General features: G+C 40.3%; 1 protein-coding gene across 1 annotated transcript in view; it reads left to right on the top strand.

Moving 5' to 3' along the window:
- Window positions 1-21533, top strand: part of cntn3b (contactin 3b) — a 54439-nt gene that overhangs the window by 10901 nt on the left and 22005 nt on the right. The window contains exons 4-8 of the mRNA XM_031748500.2: window positions 12694-12869; window positions 17036-17134; window positions 19459-19662; window positions 20760-20862; window positions 21194-21378. Of these exons, the coding sequence (XP_031604360.1) occupies window positions 12694-12869; window positions 17036-17134; window positions 19459-19662; window positions 20760-20862; window positions 21194-21378 (767 nt within the window). The remainder of the gene's footprint in view (window positions 1-12693; window positions 12870-17035; window positions 17135-19458; window positions 19663-20759; window positions 20863-21193; window positions 21379-21533) is intronic.

The raw sequence follows: 21533 nt of genomic DNA on the forward strand, positions 1-21533 counted from the left end.
CAACTTAGGTTTACGCTACTAGCTAGCACCACAGTCAATAGACATAGCCTTTAACATTTAGCAACATGCCAGATGTTTTTGTTATAGATATAAAACAAAGGATAAGAGGACTAAAGCAGGGTTAGGAGTTCAATTTCCCAGGGGTCATAGTAATACAACTACAAAAGAATGCTAATGTAGCTGCTAGTATGGCAAGTTTGCTAACAGGTTAGTGATAGCTTTGTCGCAAGGTAATATTTTGTTATTCATGTAACTTTTAGGTTGTTCTAACCCAACTGGGCCAAACGGGTAGTAACAGTGTTTATGTAGTAACTGTGTGTGTCTTTGATACAGTGGTCATTCATAATGTTAGAGCCTAATTGATACAGGTGTGTTTAATACTGATTTTGTATTAAACACAAAATCAGTATTAAATGATTTGAAAAATCCGTGGCTCAGGGGGTTGGGAAGCGTATCTGCAACCGGAAGGTCGCCGGTTCGATCCCCGGGCTCTCTGTCCTGGTCGTTGTGTCCTTGGGCAAGACACTTTAGGCGGTAGGGTACACGATCGCGCCATAGGCGCGATATGGCAGCCTCGCCTCTGTCAGTCTGCCCCAGGGCAGCTGTGGCTATAACTGTAGCTTGCCTCCACCAGTGTGTGAATGTGAGAGTGAATGAATAGTGGCATTGTAAAGCGCTTTGGGTGCCTTGAAAAGCGCTATATGAAATCCAATCCATTATTATTAATATCAGTTGTAATATGAGTATGTCAACATTCTTTATATATTTCCAAAAATAAAAACTTGTACAGCATAGACCCTGTGCACGAGAAAATGCTAACTTCCTGGTTTGAGACCGGATGTAGGGTTGTACATTTCCGGTAGCTTTACTTTGCTGTCAATCGCTACTGCGAAGATATACTCCAAAATCATGTCCAAAACTCGAAAACGGAAAGATCGCGTTAAGTTACAAAGAGCAGAAGGTGGGAACACTCACCACTGTTGTGTCATAAAAAATCTAATGATCAATTTTGACGTTAAAAGAGTTTAGATCGATCAGTTGTTTACATCACTCAACACAAGCAGAACTGCTTTACAAAATCTGAAGACACATCGTCCACATTCAGAAGCACATCTCTGTATAGTGACTGGTCTTATGATTTAAACAGGCAAATTTTCAGCATTCAAACTACAGGTGAAGAATAATCAAACCAGATGTTTCCCCGTTATGTTGATATCAGCTAGTCAAGTACACACCTACACAGCATGTTAACAAACCGTGAAAAAAAGCCACACAAAAAATGAATGATTGCTGGTAAGGGTTTCTATACATTAGTATTTACGAAGGGTATGTTGTGACTTACCTTCAAAATTACAGTGGTCCCTCGCTATAACACGGTTCAACTTTCACCTCGCTGTTTCGCAGATTTTTTAGTGCAAGTTTGCATGCTTTTTTTTTTTTTACATCACATTGTGTCCTGCGTCCTGATCGCTGCAGACGATCTCCTCCGTGACGTCTCTCCTGTACAGTACAGAATCGCTGCATCGATCGCTAGCAGTGTGACTGAAGTGCAGTACTGTATGTCCACGATGTTGACGAAACGTTTTGCACTGTCAAAAAATAAAATTGGCTACTTGAGTTCACCTATCGCTGGTTATTTTTAGAACATAACACCCGCGATAAACGAGGGACCGCTGTTTACAGATACTGAGAAATATAAAATTTGAATCCCTTTTCTCTTTTGCTCTGAGGCGCGGGGGGAAAAAATATCGACAAGTCAATGAACATCATTTACAGATATATTGGGTAAATGACCAGGACATCTATAGAAATGTAAATCGCTTGATTCATTCATTTGCTTAACTTGTTTTGGACCGTAAACAAGGCGCGAATAGGACACCGGAAACAAAGCTCCCCACAGGAGTTTCCGCACTGGAAGTAGCATATGCTAACATGCACATAGTCTATTAATATTTTAGTATACTGAAAAGGGAAAGTTATGGCATCTTTGGTTATTAACTTTGAAGGAAAGTATTTAACAAACTACAGTGGAACCCCAACTTACGAAATTAATTCGTTCCCGAGGGTCTTTTGTAAGTCGAAAATTTTCGTAAGTCGAAGCACCCATCGCGCCTTTTGAGTGAACGATAGGCTATAGGCTAATTGCTAACGGCAACAACAATACGTCGTTCAAGTGGAACAGCGACGCGCAAGTACGAAAGCCAAGGGGTTGTCACATGATTCGGAAGGCATTGTAGGCATTCTGGGCTCAGCCAATCAGAGCCAGCGGATTTTGTAACACGGGCATTTTGCCGTAACAGAATGGCAGAAATATTGCCATTCAGTGCCTTTGTAACTTGAATTTTTCGTTTAACGGGGTATTCGTAAGTCGGGGTTCCACTGTACTAAGCAAATGAACCGCCTACTCAGAAGTGGCGAGAGTGTAGAGTGTAGTGCAGACAATGTGTCTTAATTACCCCAAGCAACATTTTTGTTATGGAAGTTTTCCTATCAGCAAATACTGAAGAGGATACACTCACTGCTTACTTTAACTGTTTCTTAATGCAAGTATCTAACTGCCCAATCACATAGCAGCAACATGTGCTCAGGCAGGTAGACACACTGAAGTTCAATCTGAACATGAGAATGGGCAAGGAAGGTGATTTAAGTTTGAACGTGGCATGGTTGTTGGTGCTGGATGGGCAGGTCTAAGTATTTCATAAACTGCTGATCTAGTGGGGTTTTTCCACACAGCCATATCTAGGATTTACAGAGAATGGTCCAATAAAGAGAAAATATCTAGTGAGCGGCAGTTCTCTGTGAAAAAATACCTTGTTGATGCCAGAGGTCAGAAGAAACTACTCAGTAGATCAAATAGCAGATCAAATCACCACTTGTTACAACAAGGTATGCATAAGAGCACAGCACATTGAAACATGAAGCAGATGGGCTGCAGCAGGAGAAGACCATATTGGATGCCACTGCTGTCAGCTAAGAACAGGAAATTAAGGCTACAGCTGGACAACAGAAGACTGGAAAAACATTGCCTGGTCTGATGAGTCTAGATTTCTGCTGCAACATTTGGATGGCAGGGTTGGAATTGTGATTTAAAAAACATGAAGGCATGGCTCCTTCCTGCTGTGCATGAGTGGTTCAGGCTGGTTGTGGTTTTGTGATAACATGGGGATATTTTCCCGGCCCTTCAGTATCAACTGATTATTGTTTATACACCACAGCCTACCTGAGTGCTGTTGCTTGCCATATTGATCCTTTTATGACCACAGTGTACCGATGTTATGAATGGAATAATGTATCATGTCACAAAGATGACATCATCTCCAACATGGCTGTATAGTCTACAAATCTGCATCAACTATGTGATGGCATCTTGTCAGTATGAAGCAAAATCTCTAAGAAGAGTTTTCAGCACTTTTTTCAGTGTATCCCACGAAGAATTAAAGTAGTTCTGAATGCAAAAAGGGGTTCCAGTACTAGTAAGATGTAACTAATGAATTGTACTGCTGTCTGTAATATGCTAATATCAGTTATTACCTGCACCAGCAAAATCTTGGTAAACAGTCCCTGAAAAGACATTGCCAGGTGCAAAGCTCTGTTTTCAGGCTGTTCTTTTTTTCCCCTTTCACTTTTCAACCAAATTATATGGGGTTCTGTTCTTTTTAATGTAGTCTTAATTTGGGCAAAATTACACTGTATGAAAGGCAGCCCAGTTTTCAGTATCTATGACTCAATACAGCTATGACTGGTTGATCAATTTAAGCTCACAAAACAACAGCCGTGGACAGTTGGTGCTTGGTGGGTAATATCACTCTACGATATTGAAGATATACACCGCCCACGTGTTCAGGAGTTCTGCTGATAAAAAGTCATTTTTATTGCCCTTTGCTTTTATTATTTCTCTGATTTCAAATGCATTTCCTGCTTAACTCTACCCCACCTCGCTGGCGAGCCTTGTGTGGCTTCTCATTTTCTGCAGTACCTATCATTCACTAATTTTTCTGTGTTTCAAACCACTCGACTTCTGTTTGTAGAACAAAAACAACACAGATATCTCACGCTGGCCAATTTCATCTAGGTCAGTAGCTCTTGGAGTCACTGCCATCGCGTATTAATAAATAATGTGAAACCAGGTTTAAAAGGAAAAATTGATGTTTGAGTAAGCATACTCTGACCACTGTGGATTGACATTTTTGGTAATGCTTTTAAAGACACTAGATTTTTGCCCTTAATGTTACTTTGAAGAAAGAGTCATTTTTGAGCTTTATTTGGGTTGCATCAGTTTTTGTGACACTGATTGTCCTTGACTTGTTTCCCTTTGGGCAAGGAGAGGACTTTTTTTTCTTTTTGTCCTGGTGATAAAATAGAAAGCGTAAATTCTTTGCAATTTATTTCACCAACACTGAAATTAGAAGCTCAAAACGTCCTGAATGTAAGCTGAAAGAAATGCCTTTAGGAAGTGGTCATGCTGTGACTTTCAGCAGACTGGGCATAAACTATATGCACAAGCCTACATGCTGCCAATGAATAGTATTTATATAATTAGATATGCCAAGCGAGAGAGGGTATTACATTCAGAGCACTTAATTTCCTCAGTTACTCTAGCTATTAAGGAAATTCCATCCATTTGGTCTAATATCCATACAGAAAATTGGGCCACACAATATTGAATTTGCCAGAAATGATGATGATGTTAACCCTCGCCAGCGAGCCTCGAATGTGTTTGTAGCAGTGAGTTTGTCTTTTCGATTAGTATTGGGTATTTCAGCTTTTCAGCGTCTTGCATGGCGCTGGAAAACACCTGAGGACATTTAGTGCTTTTAAAATGATCAATTATGAATCAGATATTACCCGAATCAATTTCACTTTCACTTTATTCGCCCTGGAAAGAGGCCAGATGTGCACAATGTGGTAGAAATCTATAGCAGGTTTAATACAGAGTGAAAGTCCAAGCCAAAATTTCAAGTTACACCTCTGCTGATATCAGTGCAAAGTAGCCTCTATGTCATCTGACATGTCATCTGTTGTTGTTCGTGTTTTCTTTATTGTATTATCAGATGAGACACCTTTGGGAGCTTCGCGTGTCACCTACAGTTTGTATGCAAGGATGTACCTCGCCTTCATCACCTTATCAGACACTTTCACACAATCTGACGAATCTTCTTTCTGCTTCTCTTCTGATCTAGTGCTCTCTTAAAGTGGGCCAAGTTTCTGTTAGAAGGGACTTACTTGGCACCATGTTAACATTAGCCAACTTCTCTTGACGCATGACACAGTCAGGCTGAGGGCTATTGTTGACCCCGTAAGACAGGCAGCTTTCACCACAGTGTCATACTGACACTTTTTTCCCCCCTGGTTTCTTTAGGTCATGTTGATATTAATAAATTATATTTTCTACAGTTTTATATTGCAATTATAGAATATAGTCAAAAGGTCCCACCCAACTGACCTCCGCTGATACTTGTGTGATTGGGTACAGTATATTGGAACCAATGGCGTAGACCAGCAGTCCTCAACCTTTTTTGCGCCACGGTTTAATGTCAGACAATATTTTCACGGACCGGCCTTTAAGGTGTCGTGGATAAATACAACAAAATAAAATGATACGACCAAGACAAAAACAGTGGCATTTTGTAAATATAATAAAAAAATATAAAAATATAATGAATTCACTATGTAATTGTTTAACTCTATTAGCAGCGTCCTCCTGAAATGCGCCATCAACATTGAGAGTAAAATCCTCCTCTCTGCCCTTTAATGCTCTCTGGTTGCTATTGTAACGCATAAATATTTCTTTCAAAATAAGACACAACTACAAGATGGGAAAAGACCCAGGGAAACCGAGTTAAACCCGATAAAAACCCTGAGAATCATAAATTTCACACCCGAGCCTCAACTCTCGCAGCCCTGTACCAAACGACTCACGGACCGGTGTCCCGGGGGTTGGGGGCCGCTAGCGTAGACCATATTTACATAAAGCACTATGCTGGTAAAAGACCAGTATGCCACAGCAACTTAGAACAAGAAATTATATTTTTTCTTCAGAGTCTACAAATTCTGTGGAGACCAAAACAAGCACTCCATTTGTCCATCTCTGAATACAATCTGATTTTCCTTTCTTATGCAGCTCTCAACCAAAGCCCGGTGGCTCTTGCTGAGCCTGTAAATGTTAAAAAAAAAGGCTCTCAAATTTACAGTTATATTTTTAAGAGAGGCTCAGTAATTTCCCGAAACAGCTGGGCACCGGAAAGGTTGACTAAACAAGAGTAAACACCTCATTTGTTCAAGACCATTTTCAGCAGGGGATGAGTACAGATTTGGCGAGCTTGTGTGCATTTATGGCAGCGGGATTGTGGATCGATTCAAAGTAAACAGCAGTACCCATGTTCCCAGTCATAAAGGAACGTGTCACTCAGTGCATCGATGTGGGTCACTGATGCGTTTTTAATAGATGTCTGACAACAGAGGAGCTCTGCTGCACAGAGGAATAAGATCCATCTGTCTTTGGATGGACACAAAATACTCGTAACACACAAAACTGACAGAAAGAAGAAAATATTTGGTGTCACCTGGCTCACTCCTGTAATTTGGGGTAAATCATTAGCAGCAACTCTCAGTGTTGGAGTGTCAGTCACGAGAGAAAGTGCTTTTGAGCCTTCGTGCTGTTGTCAGTTTGTACGGATGCTCAACAGTCACACATGGAAAACTCCATCACAGAAAAGACCCAGCAGAGCAGAATGCAATGTGGACTGGCATTACAGAAAATGGAAGGAAACCACTAAGTGAGGAAGGCAAGGATGACAAAATCTAAAAATAAACACTTCCTGACATATTTTCTCCTATAATATACTGAAAACAGACAGATTGGTGAAATTTAACAGTCATGTAAAGGTGTGTTATTCTTCTAACACACGACTGAATGAGTTGGAAAAAAAAATCTGTGTGGTTGATTTAAATAGAACTCTACACATATGTGGCAGATATGATAAAATGAGAATGCCTCATTGTCATTTGTGTTTATGCTCATAATCCCAGTGAGTTATTGTTGCTAGCTGGCTTCATACTGCCTGATTTTGTTTTCAGCGCGCCGTTCCACCTTCACCTCGCCTACACGGTGAATATATGAACGGGAACCCTGACAGTTTTTCAGTTGACAAATAGTCCAGCGTAGCACCAGAGCACACTCCGGGGCTCAGGGCGCTGCTTTATGAATACACCTGTCAGTGTGTTTACTATGAATCTGCCGTAACACAGGATCAAGGGCACAATAGTGATTGGAAAAGGGGAATAAAAAAGTGCTTCGGCTGGCGTCTGCTATCATGTAATGCGACTTCGGGCAGATGCACGACTCTGCCTTTGTTTACCAGTTGGAACGGGGTAACAGGGACACGCGTAGAACTGGGAGGGTGTGATTAGAATTCAGTCGCAGCATAGGGCCAGATAACGGCACCGAATCTAGAAACTGTAACAAATAGAATTGATTTTTATCTTTTAGAGAGTTACATGCTCTTTTATAGGGTGAGAAAATTCTCTGAGCCTCGGGCTTGCAAAATCATTTCAAAAACAAATGGATGAACTGAGAGAGAGTGCAGCGATGTGGTCTTAGGCGCAGGTTAATTCTGCATATGTGGACTTTGATAGCGCTGCATGAGTATTCATTCATTAATTTGAGTATTGCTTTCAGGCCATAAATTGAAACTGTAGATAATAATAATGTCGATATGTACAATATCCATGTGAATGCGGGTGCTATATTAGTGTATCTACTAATATATTGCTAAGTTCACAGGATTTTACACAGCAAAGCGACACTGATAGAGGGCGATTTTAAGTCTGTCTGTGGTGTTACGTTCTTACGTTTGGCTCGACAGCAAAATGAACACCATTTTATTGAAAGGCAGCAGCAATAGCCTGCTAAATATAATAGCAGAGAGTACCCTGGTCAGCAGTTGAATTTCCATTATCAGCTCCTAAGCCCTGCAATTGTGTATGTGTGAACTGCATGTGGTCTGTGTGGTCACTGCTGTCTCTGTGGGTGTCTGGCCTCAAGGAAAGCCAGGTGAGCCAGTGGTGCAGTACCGTCCCCGGTCTATTTGATGAAGAGACCTCATGCAAAATTGATGTGAACCTCAAGGTCACGAGGAGTTCATTCAGAGCATGCTCAGCTCAGTCTGTGCCTGCAGCACACCGCAGCAAATAGGACTGTTCTCCTGGACTCTCTCTTGGTGACTTACTGTAAGCTCCTCTCTGCCTGATGTGGTGTTGGATTCAGTGTGTTTCACTCAGCGCACTAACATTAAGAACTCTGGCTTGCCTTTCTCTTTTACTGATGCAGTAAAAGAGTTTAAGTGTTTTATTGAGTTGCCAGGTTGGGAAGAAAAAAAAAACCTCTTTCAGCATGACTCTCTGTAATTCATCTTCTCCTCTAAATCCATTTATAACAACCTATTATCACTGACAGATACAGATTACTGTAAGAACCCATAACAAATCACTTACTAGAATTTGAAACCGAAGACTTGAACATTTTTTTGTCTTTTTCAGTGACTTACTCTGGGAGAACTAACTTTTGCTCACAGTTTATTTGACAGCATGAACCCATAGTTCACATATATTATATTATCTCTTATATTGATATTTAATAACATCCATATGAACGATGTATCTTTTTGTTTAAAACTGTTTATTTATGGATACATTTTGTGATAAAATGCAACACCTTTGCAAAATGTTGAGCTTTTACAAACACTTTACATTTATGACAGCTAATATGTGTAAAAGCTTTCATTAATACTCTAAAATTATCAATCTGATTGATTATTAGAAATTGTACACAAGTTGATTATACATGTGATGAAGGGTAATTTAACTGTTATTATTGAGTTAATAACATTAAAAACTCATATTAATCATAGTTTATGTGTATTTTTATGTGTTAAAGACTAACTGCCTTTAATTATAAAAAGCTGAAAAATTCATTTTTCTTATGCTTTTATAAGTTAGAAACTATAGATTTTTTAATGTACAAATTAGAACATTTATTTGTGTAAGTGATGCAATTTTGATCTTTTTTTCCAGACAACTTCATGTCATCATTTAGAAGAGTTCAATAAAGTAAAGTACAAAAACATCTGTAAAAGCCATTGTCAATCACAAAATGCAGTGTAACACAGTCAACATTTAAATAGTCGGTAGTTAAAATTATTGAATCTACAAAGCATCAGTAAATTTATTAATCACTAATAAAATTCAGACTTTCTAAAAATGAGTGTACATTGTACAGACTCATTTTTGATGGGCATGATCTGAATTGTCCATAAAATAGAGTGATTGCTGATTTTGAAGGTTGACTGAGTGAATGTATGCAAATAAGTAAGTGATGAGAGAAATGTACACATTGATTATCAGGTACTACATGCAGGAATTCTGAAGAAAGCAGGTGAGACTGAGACGTCTGTCACATTTTCTCAAATGAAATAAACTTCAAATAAATTCTAAAATAAATTTACAGCAGGTGAAAATGGAAAATCTCACTATGTGCACATCCGGGTCCCACAAAGCTGTGACAGAGCACTCCATTAAGAGATAGGTACATTTCTGCTTTCTTGTCCCTTTGATGTAAAGCAGTGCAGACCGGTTGGGTCTATAGAGATGTTTTGTACAGCGTGTTATGTGGATGTTCTTTCATATGTTTTCAGAGTTTACCTCTCACTGTCACCATGGGAAAAGTTGCAAGAGCGGGCTCATTATTTAGCTCAAAATTGGACGGTAATGGCAAACACTGGCATAGCTGCATACTGCAATGACTAGCGCATGTTACACAAGACTGTGCTTACAAGAAGTCCGCAGCCCTTTTGCCCTTGTTGATATTTCCTTATCTATAAATCCCATACAAAAAAAAATGGTTCCCCAGGTCTGCTAATATCAAAGCTTGTCTCAGATGTTTGTGCAGCACAAGTGGGTGGGTGGCCTACTGATTGTGTTGGTGGAGCAGAGGCACCATCGCACCCAGCCAGCTGTCTGCTCCATGGGTGTGTGATCTGTCCAGGCTGCCCACCTTCCTTTCCCATTAAGTTCAGTCATGCTGGGTTGCTGCAAGTCTGACTAGCTTCTCATCCTTTGCCATTTAACCTCCTCTCCTCTCGCACATACAATAATCCTCCCTTTGGCACAAACAGAGGAAGAATTAGACAGTGGAGAATTCGAATGGAGGCATAAAGGGACATCATGAGCAAATAGTGAAATGGGAGTGTTTTATTTTGAACGCCTGTGCTGTCAGATATATTCTTGGAAACCTGAGCTTTTTCAAGTTTAGGACATTTAAAAGTAATATTGTTGGAACAGTGACAAAATCAGTCAGATTAAGTGACGGGCACAGACTGTTAGATGAATAATAGAGGCTACGAGATGAAAGACAGCTTCGTCTTTTGTAATCTGTCAGGGAGGAAACTGGGGAGAACCACGAATGGCTTTAAGACTATATGAGGCATCATTCTAACTGCCTGCTAGTTTGCCTAGGAAGGAAAAGATGTATATTGATTTTTTTCCCCCGTGTCACTGGAATTGTCATTTTACAGTCCTGTTGCAGAGGCAGCATTACACATGGCATTAAAATATCTCTTTACTTCTATAACTGTTTTATCAGTGTTAACGCTCTGTGATGCTCTGTACTGTATAGGAGTTTTGCATCTCCTTGAAATCCAGTGAAATACATATGAAGTGTTTTTATTATTCAGCATGAACATTATTCAGTGTTTCCTCTCTGATGGTAGCTGTGATTAATAGCTGTCACTTCCTGAATTCTGTTTGCATGACAGAGTGTCTCGTGACCTTTCTTTGAAGGAAATGGTCTGTAGACAATGCAATATGAAAGTGTCAGAAAGCAATAAGTCAGAAACACAAAAGCACAAACAGAAAACTAATTAGAAAGCACTCAAAGAACGCATAAATCTGCCAGAGCCGCACAGACCTTTACATTTGTAATTTTCCAACCACAAAATGTTTACACATTTTATTTTCCATTTATATTTCAATTTGCATCACATTGCACACATTGTAGGCATACAGTCATAGTATTTCTTTTTCATTTACATCTAGGTTACAAAAGCTTCAATGTCTACAGCCACGATGGCTGCTTTATCAAGTTGTGCATATACTTTGTACAGAAGTAAATATAGCAGTATAGATACATAGATATCTTCACGGTGAGAAAGGTATGGCTTACCTGTAATCAGGATCATTTAATACCCTAAAAAGTAGCTGTAAATCCAGATGACATGTGAGAATAGTATTTAATTATATTATATTACAGTTACTTTGCCATTGATTACTTGATAATGTTTCATTGCATCTTTAAATTATGGAAACTAAATCTTAAACAAGGAACGCAGTCTAAGTGCAGGTATTTATGTCAGTGCTTTGTCAGGGTAATCTGATTTGACCAAATATCATATGACCAGTACTTTATACTGCATGCCAAGGTGAGATAGTTAGCATGTTTGTTTTTGTTTTGTTCATAAATTAGTTATGATAAATGGTGTTTTTAATGAATTATTATTTACACTGAAAAAACTTAATGCTGAGCATTTTCCTTAAATGCTCTTCTTAAAAATAAAGTCTGCCATGTGGTAGTGGATTAAAATCAGCAGCAACAAAACTTTACACACCAGAAATAAAACCTAATGTGTTGTAGAGTACGCCTTTACTTTAAATTACTTAGACAATTTATAGAAAAGATAATCAAGAAGAACAATTGTGGAACATAATTTGTGCATAGGCTGCAATAAATTTCATGTTTAATTTTAAAGTAATCCAAAACTAGATGAGATTAGATACAATTTTTGCTTATTATGTTGAGCTCTGTCTGCTATGTTATCTTTGCAATAAATGCACTGGCTATTAGCTTATTAAGCAAATTTGTTCCATACATATCATGCAACAGTGGCTGATGGGAATGTCACTATTTTTACAGGTAAAAGCAGGTGGTTAAGCCCCTGCACTCAAAACCACAACCTGGACATAGAGGAAAAAGCTATAGTGCTACAAAATTGCAGGGGAGTAATTGCTGACATACGTAAGTGTAGTGAATTTGAATATCTTAGCTGACCAGCTGAACAGAAAGCATTGTGAAAACTTAAATACATGAAAAATAATTTTACAAACTTGTACCCATAAATATTTTTCAGCCTCTGACCTCAGTTTCCATGAAGTCTACTAAAATCTGTCAGCACCTTTTTCACATGTCCAGATAAGATTTTAAGCAAACATCAGAAAGGCAAACCTTTTTTCTTTCCAGACATCCGGCTCGCAGACTTTTAAAGCGTACCAATCCTCCTCTGTGGAGGTAATTAAAAATGAGATGAAATAAAATCTACTTCTTCATGCAACTAGGAGAAAATCAATATTCACCACAGATGATTTGCTGGGTTTTGGAAATTTGCCTAAATTAACAGCAAAACAAAATCCTTAAATGAAGTCAAACTGAAGACTACTGAAGTCTAAAGTGACAAGAAATGCTTTCTTTCTTCCTAACTCGCTGCAAAAGCTGTTCGCATTTCTGCGTTAATAATACAGGGCCCTGCTCTTATTGCTCACCTTTTATCTTCGCAGCATGATGTGGGCGGACTGATCAAATCGATAAACGCTGCGAGTGTTCATCTCCAGGGGGCTCAGCTACTGATTGTGTTTGCGTTTTTCCAGATGGTCACTAAACGGAACACTCATTGATCTTGGGAATGACTACCGGCGTCACATGTCTGGGGGCAGCCTGATCATTAGCAACCTGGACAAGGACCAAGACACCGGGGTGTACCAGTGCACAGCTTTCAACATGTGGGGGTCCATACTCAGCCGCAGAGCCAGCCTTCAATTTGCATGTAAGTGATCCTACAATTGCTAACACGTTCCTGGCATGGTTCTGACACACTTATGACATTCTAGCATCTCTTTGTATCTGCTGTCTGACAGCCTGACATGTGAGTAATATGCTTGCAGCCCAGGCCTTCCTTCTTTTTTTCATTTACTATTGCGATTTCTCATTTAGATTGCCTGGGAATAGATTTTCAAGAGGGGAAATGGTAATCGAATGAAATGTCAGATACAACAAACACAGTGGGTGAGGAAGCTTCTGACTGCTTCTGAACTCCATTGATTCTCATTAGCGGTTCCAGCTCTGACAGCATCTATGCTCCATCCAAACTGCCTCATATTTCACCAAGTGATACGCAAGCCTTTGTGATACAGACTTTAAAGCGGACAAACACAACTAACGCTTAAGAGGTCTTTGCGTCTATGCAATCACCAGCTCTTTCTTTATGTGTAATATGCGCAGAAGACTGTAAGTGGATCAGACAGTGGCAGGACTGCTACTATAGCAGCCTGCGAAGACAAAAGGGGGGCTGAGAAGTGACGCTGTTGGTTGTGGTCCCACCTTCCAGACAGGCACTGTAGAGGCACCTCTCCTCTCTTGATCAGGCCTCCTGACTATTGATCATGTCCCAAGGATAGAGAGCCTTTCACTTCCTCTCAGGAGATGGACTGCCATTATCCCTACAGCTCAGTAATGAATCTCACTCGTGGGGACTGGGTGAAGAGGAGAACTGCTTGACATTTATTGTCTTGCCTAATGCACAGTGAGGGAGGTCTAGAAGATCAGCAAGGCTGATATTCAGTTTTTCCATGTAATGAGGCCACTGCCCTAAGATAGAAATGTCGTGCTTTCTTTTGCTTTGCTTAGCCTTCACAATTCAGCTGCAACCACTGTAAGCATATCCTCCCACAGCTCATTTTTACAACGTAAAAAAAATGTTCCAAATTAATTTAAAATACTGTGATTTAGAAAGTCTGCTTTCATACAACCAAGGTCAAACTCATTTATGAGATCTGGGAATTCAGAAAAAAAAAGGCCACTTAGATGATCACACAGGTCTCAAACCCAGTGGTTTGAATTACCATTGTCTCTTTATATCTGTATTTCATGAATTACAAATTAGCAGAAGGGGATCTGCAGCAGTTATTTTCCTGTTTCACAGTCTTTGGAAGAGCTGTGGCTTAAAAAATAATACAAGCTCCTTACGTTTGATGATAGGATAGATTTTATTTTTCTGCAGAGTTGATTTTAAAATCAACAATGCTTAAGCATTACATACATTCACATGCTTAAGCATTACATACATTCACAGGGGCTAAGAAAGAGTCACGCTGTGGATATTGGCATACAAGACTCACTGGCCATTGCTTGATTTTCTCCTGACAGTCAGAATATGACACAGCTGTTCCTATAATTTGAACAGTCAGAATAAACTGCTTGTCACATTGTCACGTTTCTTTCCTTGTCACACGTTTTTTAAAGCAATGTTGGAGCAGACAGAGATAGAAATTGTGTCACTGGGTACAATTTTACCAGAAGCTTTGGAAAAATAATACGTCATACGCTTAGAGAGCGGTGCTGTAGTGCCTGAGTAGCAGGTAAAGGAGCTTACTCAAGAGCTCAATAGGACACAATATATAACAGGGAGTGTCTCTATGGCGCCGCCATTGCCCAGACCAATCATCGTCGAGCTGTAATGGTCACTCTCTGTAATCTCTAGGCAAGCCATTCTCGTATGGCAAAGACTGATTCTGCTTACAAAGGAATCACTGAAGCTACAGTGAGTTTGGCCTCTAGCTTTCAGAGTTACAGTGTGTGGTCAGTTCACTCCAGTGAAGCCCATTATTCTTTTTCCCAGCGAAGAGAGAAGCACATCCCCTCCAGCACCGAGTCCAGCTTCATCTTCACCCGTCTCTGTGCAGTTTTGTAAAAAGAGGCGCCATCTGTTTCTCTTTCACTAAGTAATTATTAGTAAACCTCTGATTCACCTTCCCCTGTTTCTAAAGGTCCTGCCATTATAATTATAAACAGCTGTTGCCAGGCTTGTTGTGCAGTTGCATCCATAAATGTCTGAACCTTGCCACAATTTTTGTTCTTTTTGTTTAGTGGTTACAGTTGCACTTTCCATTTTATCCATATTTTCAGGTGTCTAATGTAGTTGTAGTTGATGCTCATTTTTAATACTTTGTCTGGAAATCATGGACTTTAAGAATAATGGGCGATGTTTTCCAGCACGTACCCTGACTCTCACCAGTACTCCCGGTGACCCTGAACTGGATTAGCAGCTAAGGAAGAATGAATTTCTGATTAATGCTTTTCACTTTTTTCACACGTCTTCAGATGCTACTTTGTGGGTCTGACTTAAAATTTCATCTTCAGCAAGTGATAAGCAACTCAATAAGTCTGAGGACAGGTGATTGGCTCAGACATTGCATAACTGCACTTATTTGGCTTCAGAGACTCCTGAGTTGGTTTTGAGTCTCTAAATATTTTACTGCATTTATGTGAATCTGAGGCGTAAGTGTAGAACTGTTCATTTCAGAATGAATCCAGCTGCTTCTGTCTTCTCTCAGTGAGAACAGTGTCTTTGCATCACACTGCCCTCGCTGTGTTTTACACAGGATGTTGTGTGCTCGGGATGGTCTTCAGTTTTTACCTACCTACCTTATTTTGATAAAGGTTGATCCCAGTTTCAGCTGAATTTGTTTGGATTTTTCTGATGTTTTTGGCAAGATCCAATCAGGCCTTTCAATTTTTGAGACAGATCAGTATTTTACTCATCACCTTTGTGTTTTCTCTCACAAAGTCTTGGTTTTATGTTTGAATTGGAAGAGAAACACCAACGTTGATTTGGCCTCCCCCTAATGTTCCCACTATCTCTCTGATGTATTCACTTTGTTGTTACAGCCTGAGGATGGTCCTTTTTTTCCAATTGCATGCTCCTTTGACCACATGCAGTTTCACAGAAAAAGCTTCCAAATGTAATTGCCGCATTTGGAATCAGCTCTAGTCCTTTTACCTGCTTAATTTGTGAAGAAATAATCCAGAAATTGGCCACAACTGTGGGACAAGATCCACGTGTTTGTTGAATTAAACATTCTAGGTCCGTATTCATTATATAAATATGTTTTAGTGCACAACTACCAAAAATGTGATCAGTACGTAGCACTGTACGTTTCTTGCTCCAACACAGTTCCTGAGAATCCTAAATGTCATTTGAAGATCGACTCTCCTAATGACATTTCTTCTAAAGACAACCTAGTGAGATCAGGATGCCTCTGTCTGTATTTCAAGTCAGCCATCTCCTCCTGTGGCCTTCTAAGTGTCCTGCCGTGACTTGGCTCTGTTTGATTCCACTGTGGTCATCAGAGAGCCGCTCATTAATCTTACCAACACTCTGTCCCACTTCTCTCCATAATCTTCCTTCTCCTAATTTCCCTTATCGGTCACACTGACTTTCTTTTGTTTGTGTTTGGAAGGCTTACTCCAGGCTGTTAGCCAGAGGGTGCAGACAGAGTACAGAGCGGACTGCAGCAGCTTCCCTCCATCAGTCATGAAGCCAGGGGTGGTTTATCATCCCAGGTTTAGGTTTTGTCTGCCAGCAACTGCTCATTCATTTGCAGGGGGATAGATTGTGCTGAGAGTATTGATGGGGAAGCTAATGCTTTTAAGTGCAAGATTACACCACATTTAATAATGATGTTACTTATTGCTGCTGGCACTGCAAACTGTCATTTGTCATGCGCGCTCACCAGTGTTTGTTCAGTCTGTGCACAGTATTTTCTTCTTTCCCCTGCTAGTTTTATCTTATTTCAGCCTAATCTCTTCCTAAAGTGCAGCGTTGCAGGGTAAACGTCACAGAGTCAGGTCCGTCTATTTCATCAGCACACCAGATGTCTTTGAAAGTATTGGAGGCTGTCATGAGGTGTCCCAGGGCAATCAATGATGCCCTATAAAAGTCCCAATCTTCAAAATGTAGCATCAAACACATGGCTCAGTGATTCTGTGAGGGGAGTTTGGGAAGAATTATGTCCCCCCCTTCAAAACTCTCTTTAAAAGTAACCCTCGTGGATATAGAAAATCTTTGAATCACACTTTTTGGTCAATCTGACTGTCAGTCTTATTCTTTTAAACCGCCACCCACTTCTGTTTCAATGTTTTTTGTCTCATCAGACCTGGATAACTTCAAAACTCAGTCAGTGAGGAGTGCTGTCAATGTGCGTGAAGGCCAAGGAGTGGTTCTTTTATGTGGACCGCCGCCACATTCTGGAGGTAAGTTTGCTATGTGAGAGTTTTGTCTGTTATTTAAACATAGCTCATAAGAATTACCTCCACTCAGTGCAAACTGCAAACTTTGATGAATAATTACTGCCTTTTCCTAAACTTAATCCAGTTTTACACCCATTAATGTGTGCACATGCTCGTAAAAATCATCTTAATGTTGTTTATTGAGAACACCTATAAGCCAGTCGCACTTGGGTGCTTTTCTTTCCACTTCATTCAGATTATTTTTCTAATTAAAGCCATGTTTCTCAAATTAGAAAGATATTTATTCACTTTCATTGAGAGTTAAATTGGGAAATAAACTTACTTCTTCTTGCTTGTGTGAGGCTAAAGCCGGCAGGTAGCTAGCTTAGCTTCAAACAAAGCTGGAAACAGTAACTAAATTAGCTTGGTGACGGCTGAAAATGACAATATTTGGGCCACGGCACCTCTGAAGCAGCTCATTACCACAGTATAATGATTTGCTTAGTATAAAATGTTGTGGTTATAAAGGAGGTAGGGTGAATGATAACCTCCATAAAACCACAATTTCTCTCTCTTTTTTTTTTTTTTGCACTTGAGCTTTACAGAAATAAATATGCTAATTAGCGAGCTTCAGAGGAGCTAAGAGGTGTTTTTTTTTTTATTTGTTTTCGCACAGAGCCAGGCTTCTGTCTTCACACTATTTACAGTATTTAGGCTAAAATAACGAACATAGCACTCTTGGCTGTTAGCCTTATATTTAAGCACCTCCACACATTCAAGAAAAAAGATGCTTTAAATGTTCAAGTGAGATGCTAAAATTGCATTTGATAAAGGAGAGGCTACAAATAGACGAGATAAAGACACGGTCTGCTCAGCCCGACCGCTCTGAGTGTCTGCGGAAAACTAAAAAAAAAAAATACACAATGGCTGCTGCCTAGCTTGTCACCCTCTTGATACAATAGCTTGCACAGTGGAACAACCAATTTCCTTCACAAGCGAGCAGTTTGTAGCACAGCGCATTGTACAGCTGGTCTTTGGGATAATGGGTCAAAGTACTCTGTGAAATACAGTTTGACAGCTTTTCTCTTTGACATAGGTTTATATGCAGTTGGCTGTTGTAACCGTATCACAGTGTTTTCCTGCATTTTCCGAAGTGAATGAAAGTAAAGCTGCGCAAGGCTGTTGTCCCTGTTTTTCTTCCTTACCTCTTTCCCCTTTTGCTGTCTTCCTGGCTCCCTCTCTTGCTGTCCTCGCTCTCCACCCTCTTTTCCTTTTTAAAATTTGAAAGCGATGATGTGCCACGTAACCTTGAACTTTATCTGACGCCTACAGTAAGAGGCATTCCTTTTAGTTTTCATTACACTTCATTGGCTTTGAATTCTGCACAAGCTTTTTCCTCCCCCTCCGCATGCATTATCCCAACACCCATTTATGAAAAATTAAATACAGTACCATTGCAAGCAGATGTTATTGTACTCCACCTTAGACATTTGTTTACTCCAAGGGCTTTTTTTTTGGCACTTTTATCTTCCACATACTGTAAAACCACTTGTGTTGTATTTTCTTTGTCAGTTCGCTTAACAAAGAATTGCTTGGCAGAATGATATTACTGCCCGTTATAGACACATAGTTCAGCTCCAGGTTATGCTGACTCTGAACTATGCTGCCGCTTTTGCCTAATCAGAGGCAGCTTTGTATCTGCATCGCTGCACCCAGCTCGGACGCTCAATCCCATCTATGGGCTCCCCCCCTCGGGGCAATTGACAGTCATTGTGTACACCTTTTGACTCTGAGCCCATTACCTCTGAAGTGGCTGATTACACAGAGCATCTCCTAACTCTTGAAAGTCTTTGCAGTGTTTTCTTTGAGAAAATGCCACAGTAATTCATCACAGAAAGTCTCTCCTTTCTTATGGTAGACCTGCCATTTGCAAAGGGGCATGACAACATATATTTGTGCCAATCCATCCATCCCTCAATCCAACCATTGACTTGCCTGTGCCACCCCTGAACTAAGGCGCTCAGGGACCCAGGGAATGGAGGCCATGTGTCAGGGGAGGGCCACTGACGCGCTGTAATCCATTTTGTTTCGCTCCCTTTCCTTAGCTCTCCCATTTTTTTTTTCTGCACTGATAGCTGCTACAGTCACCCAGTCTTGGTATCTCCTCCCAAGGAAACTGAGATAAGGGAAGGAAAATGACATGATACGCTCACATTTTAAGGCCGTAGCCGAGTTCTTTTGATACAGCTGTTCCAGCAGGGGCCAATGCGACTAACACGTGTGAAATCAGCCGAGGTGTGAAAGTGGACCGCTGCTGCATAGTTCAACTGTCTTCCTTTCTCTTCTAGAGCTGACATTTGCGTGGATCTTCAATGAATACCCTCACTTTGTCCAACAAGACAGTCGGAGATTCATCTCTCAAGAGACAGGGAGCCTGTACATCGCCAAAGTGGAGCGCTCAGATGTGGGCAACTACACCTGTGTGGTTAACAACACTGTCACAAGGGAGAAGATCCTCAGCTCTCCCACACCACTGGTCCTCAGAAGCGATGGTAAACACTAAAAACAGGCTTTCATCTTTATGCTCATATGCCATGCAGCTTTAATCTGTGGTCAGACTTCTCTGCCTGAAGGCTGCATTCCCGGATTCATCATGATTTCAGCTCGTTAAGATCTAGGTTATAATTTAAGTTCCAAATTTTAATTTCATTATAAAAGCAACTAATTGATCATACTCCAGCAAGGTGGTAGGACCTGCTTCGCACTCAACAGATAATAGCCGGGTTGTGAAAAATCCATTTGGCTGGTGTTTATCCTCCTCCAGCTGAAGAATTTGGAACATTTATGAATTATTAATGCTATTAATATTTGTTTACAAGCTTTGATGACATAAAATGAGAAAGCTGTGACTGTCAAACAATTACAAGTGCATTATTACAAACAAGAAAAATCGAAAGGACAGCAAAAGGGATTATTACCAGCCTAAAACTGAGCCGTAAGACAGCAACAGATGAGTTGTTAACCATTAGTAAAGACACGAATTCCAAAGCTTGTCTTTTACAATGTGGCACAGAGTTACATAAAAGCCACTGATTTCATTTGGTATTCCAGCTGCAGCACAAAGCTTTTATGAGCTGGCTTCTTAGGTTGTGTTATTATCAAAATGCCACAAATATATTCTAACTAAGCACAGAGGAAGATGCAGTTGCATATTTTACATGTTTTCCCCAGAGTGCGTCAGCTCTATCACAGTCTTTTCTGACTTTTAATTTGAAAACATGAAGAGGACCCCAAATCAGTTCTTGCTTAGAGACTGCCAGGTTGTGATTGGTAATAATAAAGGGCAGGCTACTCTCTCTGCAAGGAAGTCACTGACCTGTCCCGGTGATGTGAATGTAAATAAACTCCTGAATGAAGTCACATAGCCAAATGTTATCAATCTCAGCTAAATAAGTCATTTTATAGCCCACCTCTTAATCCCCCCCCCCTTTACAATGCTTTCACTGGTCACTTTGTATTCATATGCATAACTTTTGCATTAGCTGCCCCGCTGTGTTATTGCTCTCGCTCTGCCTGATTCACGGTGAGTGTGAGTCTGCTGTTAATCACTGATGTAAAAACCTTGTCATCTATTGTCTCCCTTCTGTAGGAGTAATGGGTGAATATGAACCCAAAATAGAAGTCCATTTTCCCGATTCAGTTCCAGCTGCGAAAGAATCAGCGGTGAAACTGGAATGCTTCGCTTTGGGAAAGTAAGTCACTGTATGCCTGTGACACAAACGGTACACGCATTCACACATGAATTACAGCTACTCAAGACGATTTAAGAATGCACAAGCATTAGCATTACTCATCCTCAGATTCATCAATCCGTAGGAACGCATGAAAAAGACAAGGGAGCAGAAGTAAGAGTTCTTTTAAGAGCATCCGACAGCTTGGCAATCACAGTTTGATTTGCAGTGAACGAGAATTCACAAAGCTTTTGCTTTTTCTTACAGCTACTTTTCCTTCTGTCCTTAATCACACTTTGATCAGAGCGAGTGACAGTTACAATCCTGGGAACTTTTTGTTCCTCTTTTACAGCCCTGTCCCAGAAATAAGCTGGAGGAGAACGAGCGGCGTCCCTTTCCCCAGCAAAGTCAAAATGAAGAATTCAAATGCCGTCCTGGAAATCCCTAATTTCCAGCAGGAGGATGCGGGGACGTACGAGTGCATGGCGGAGAATCGCAGAGGCAAAAATGCTGCACGGGGTCGTATTTCATTCCACGGTAAGTGAGCCGTTTCAAATCGAATGACAGTGAGGTGGAGGGACAAATGGAACATATATATCCACAGTTGTCCAGAAAACATGCAGATGGCCAGCAGCTTGAATCCCATTTGCTCGACATAAAACCTTTTTCTGCGGACGTTTGAGGCTTAATGT

Source organism: Oreochromis aureus, linkage group 5, assembly GCF_013358895.1.
Source record: "Oreochromis aureus strain Israel breed Guangdong linkage group 5, ZZ_aureus, whole genome shotgun sequence".
NCBI classification, from domain to species: Eukaryota; Metazoa; Chordata; class Actinopteri; order Cichliformes; family Cichlidae; genus Oreochromis; species Oreochromis aureus.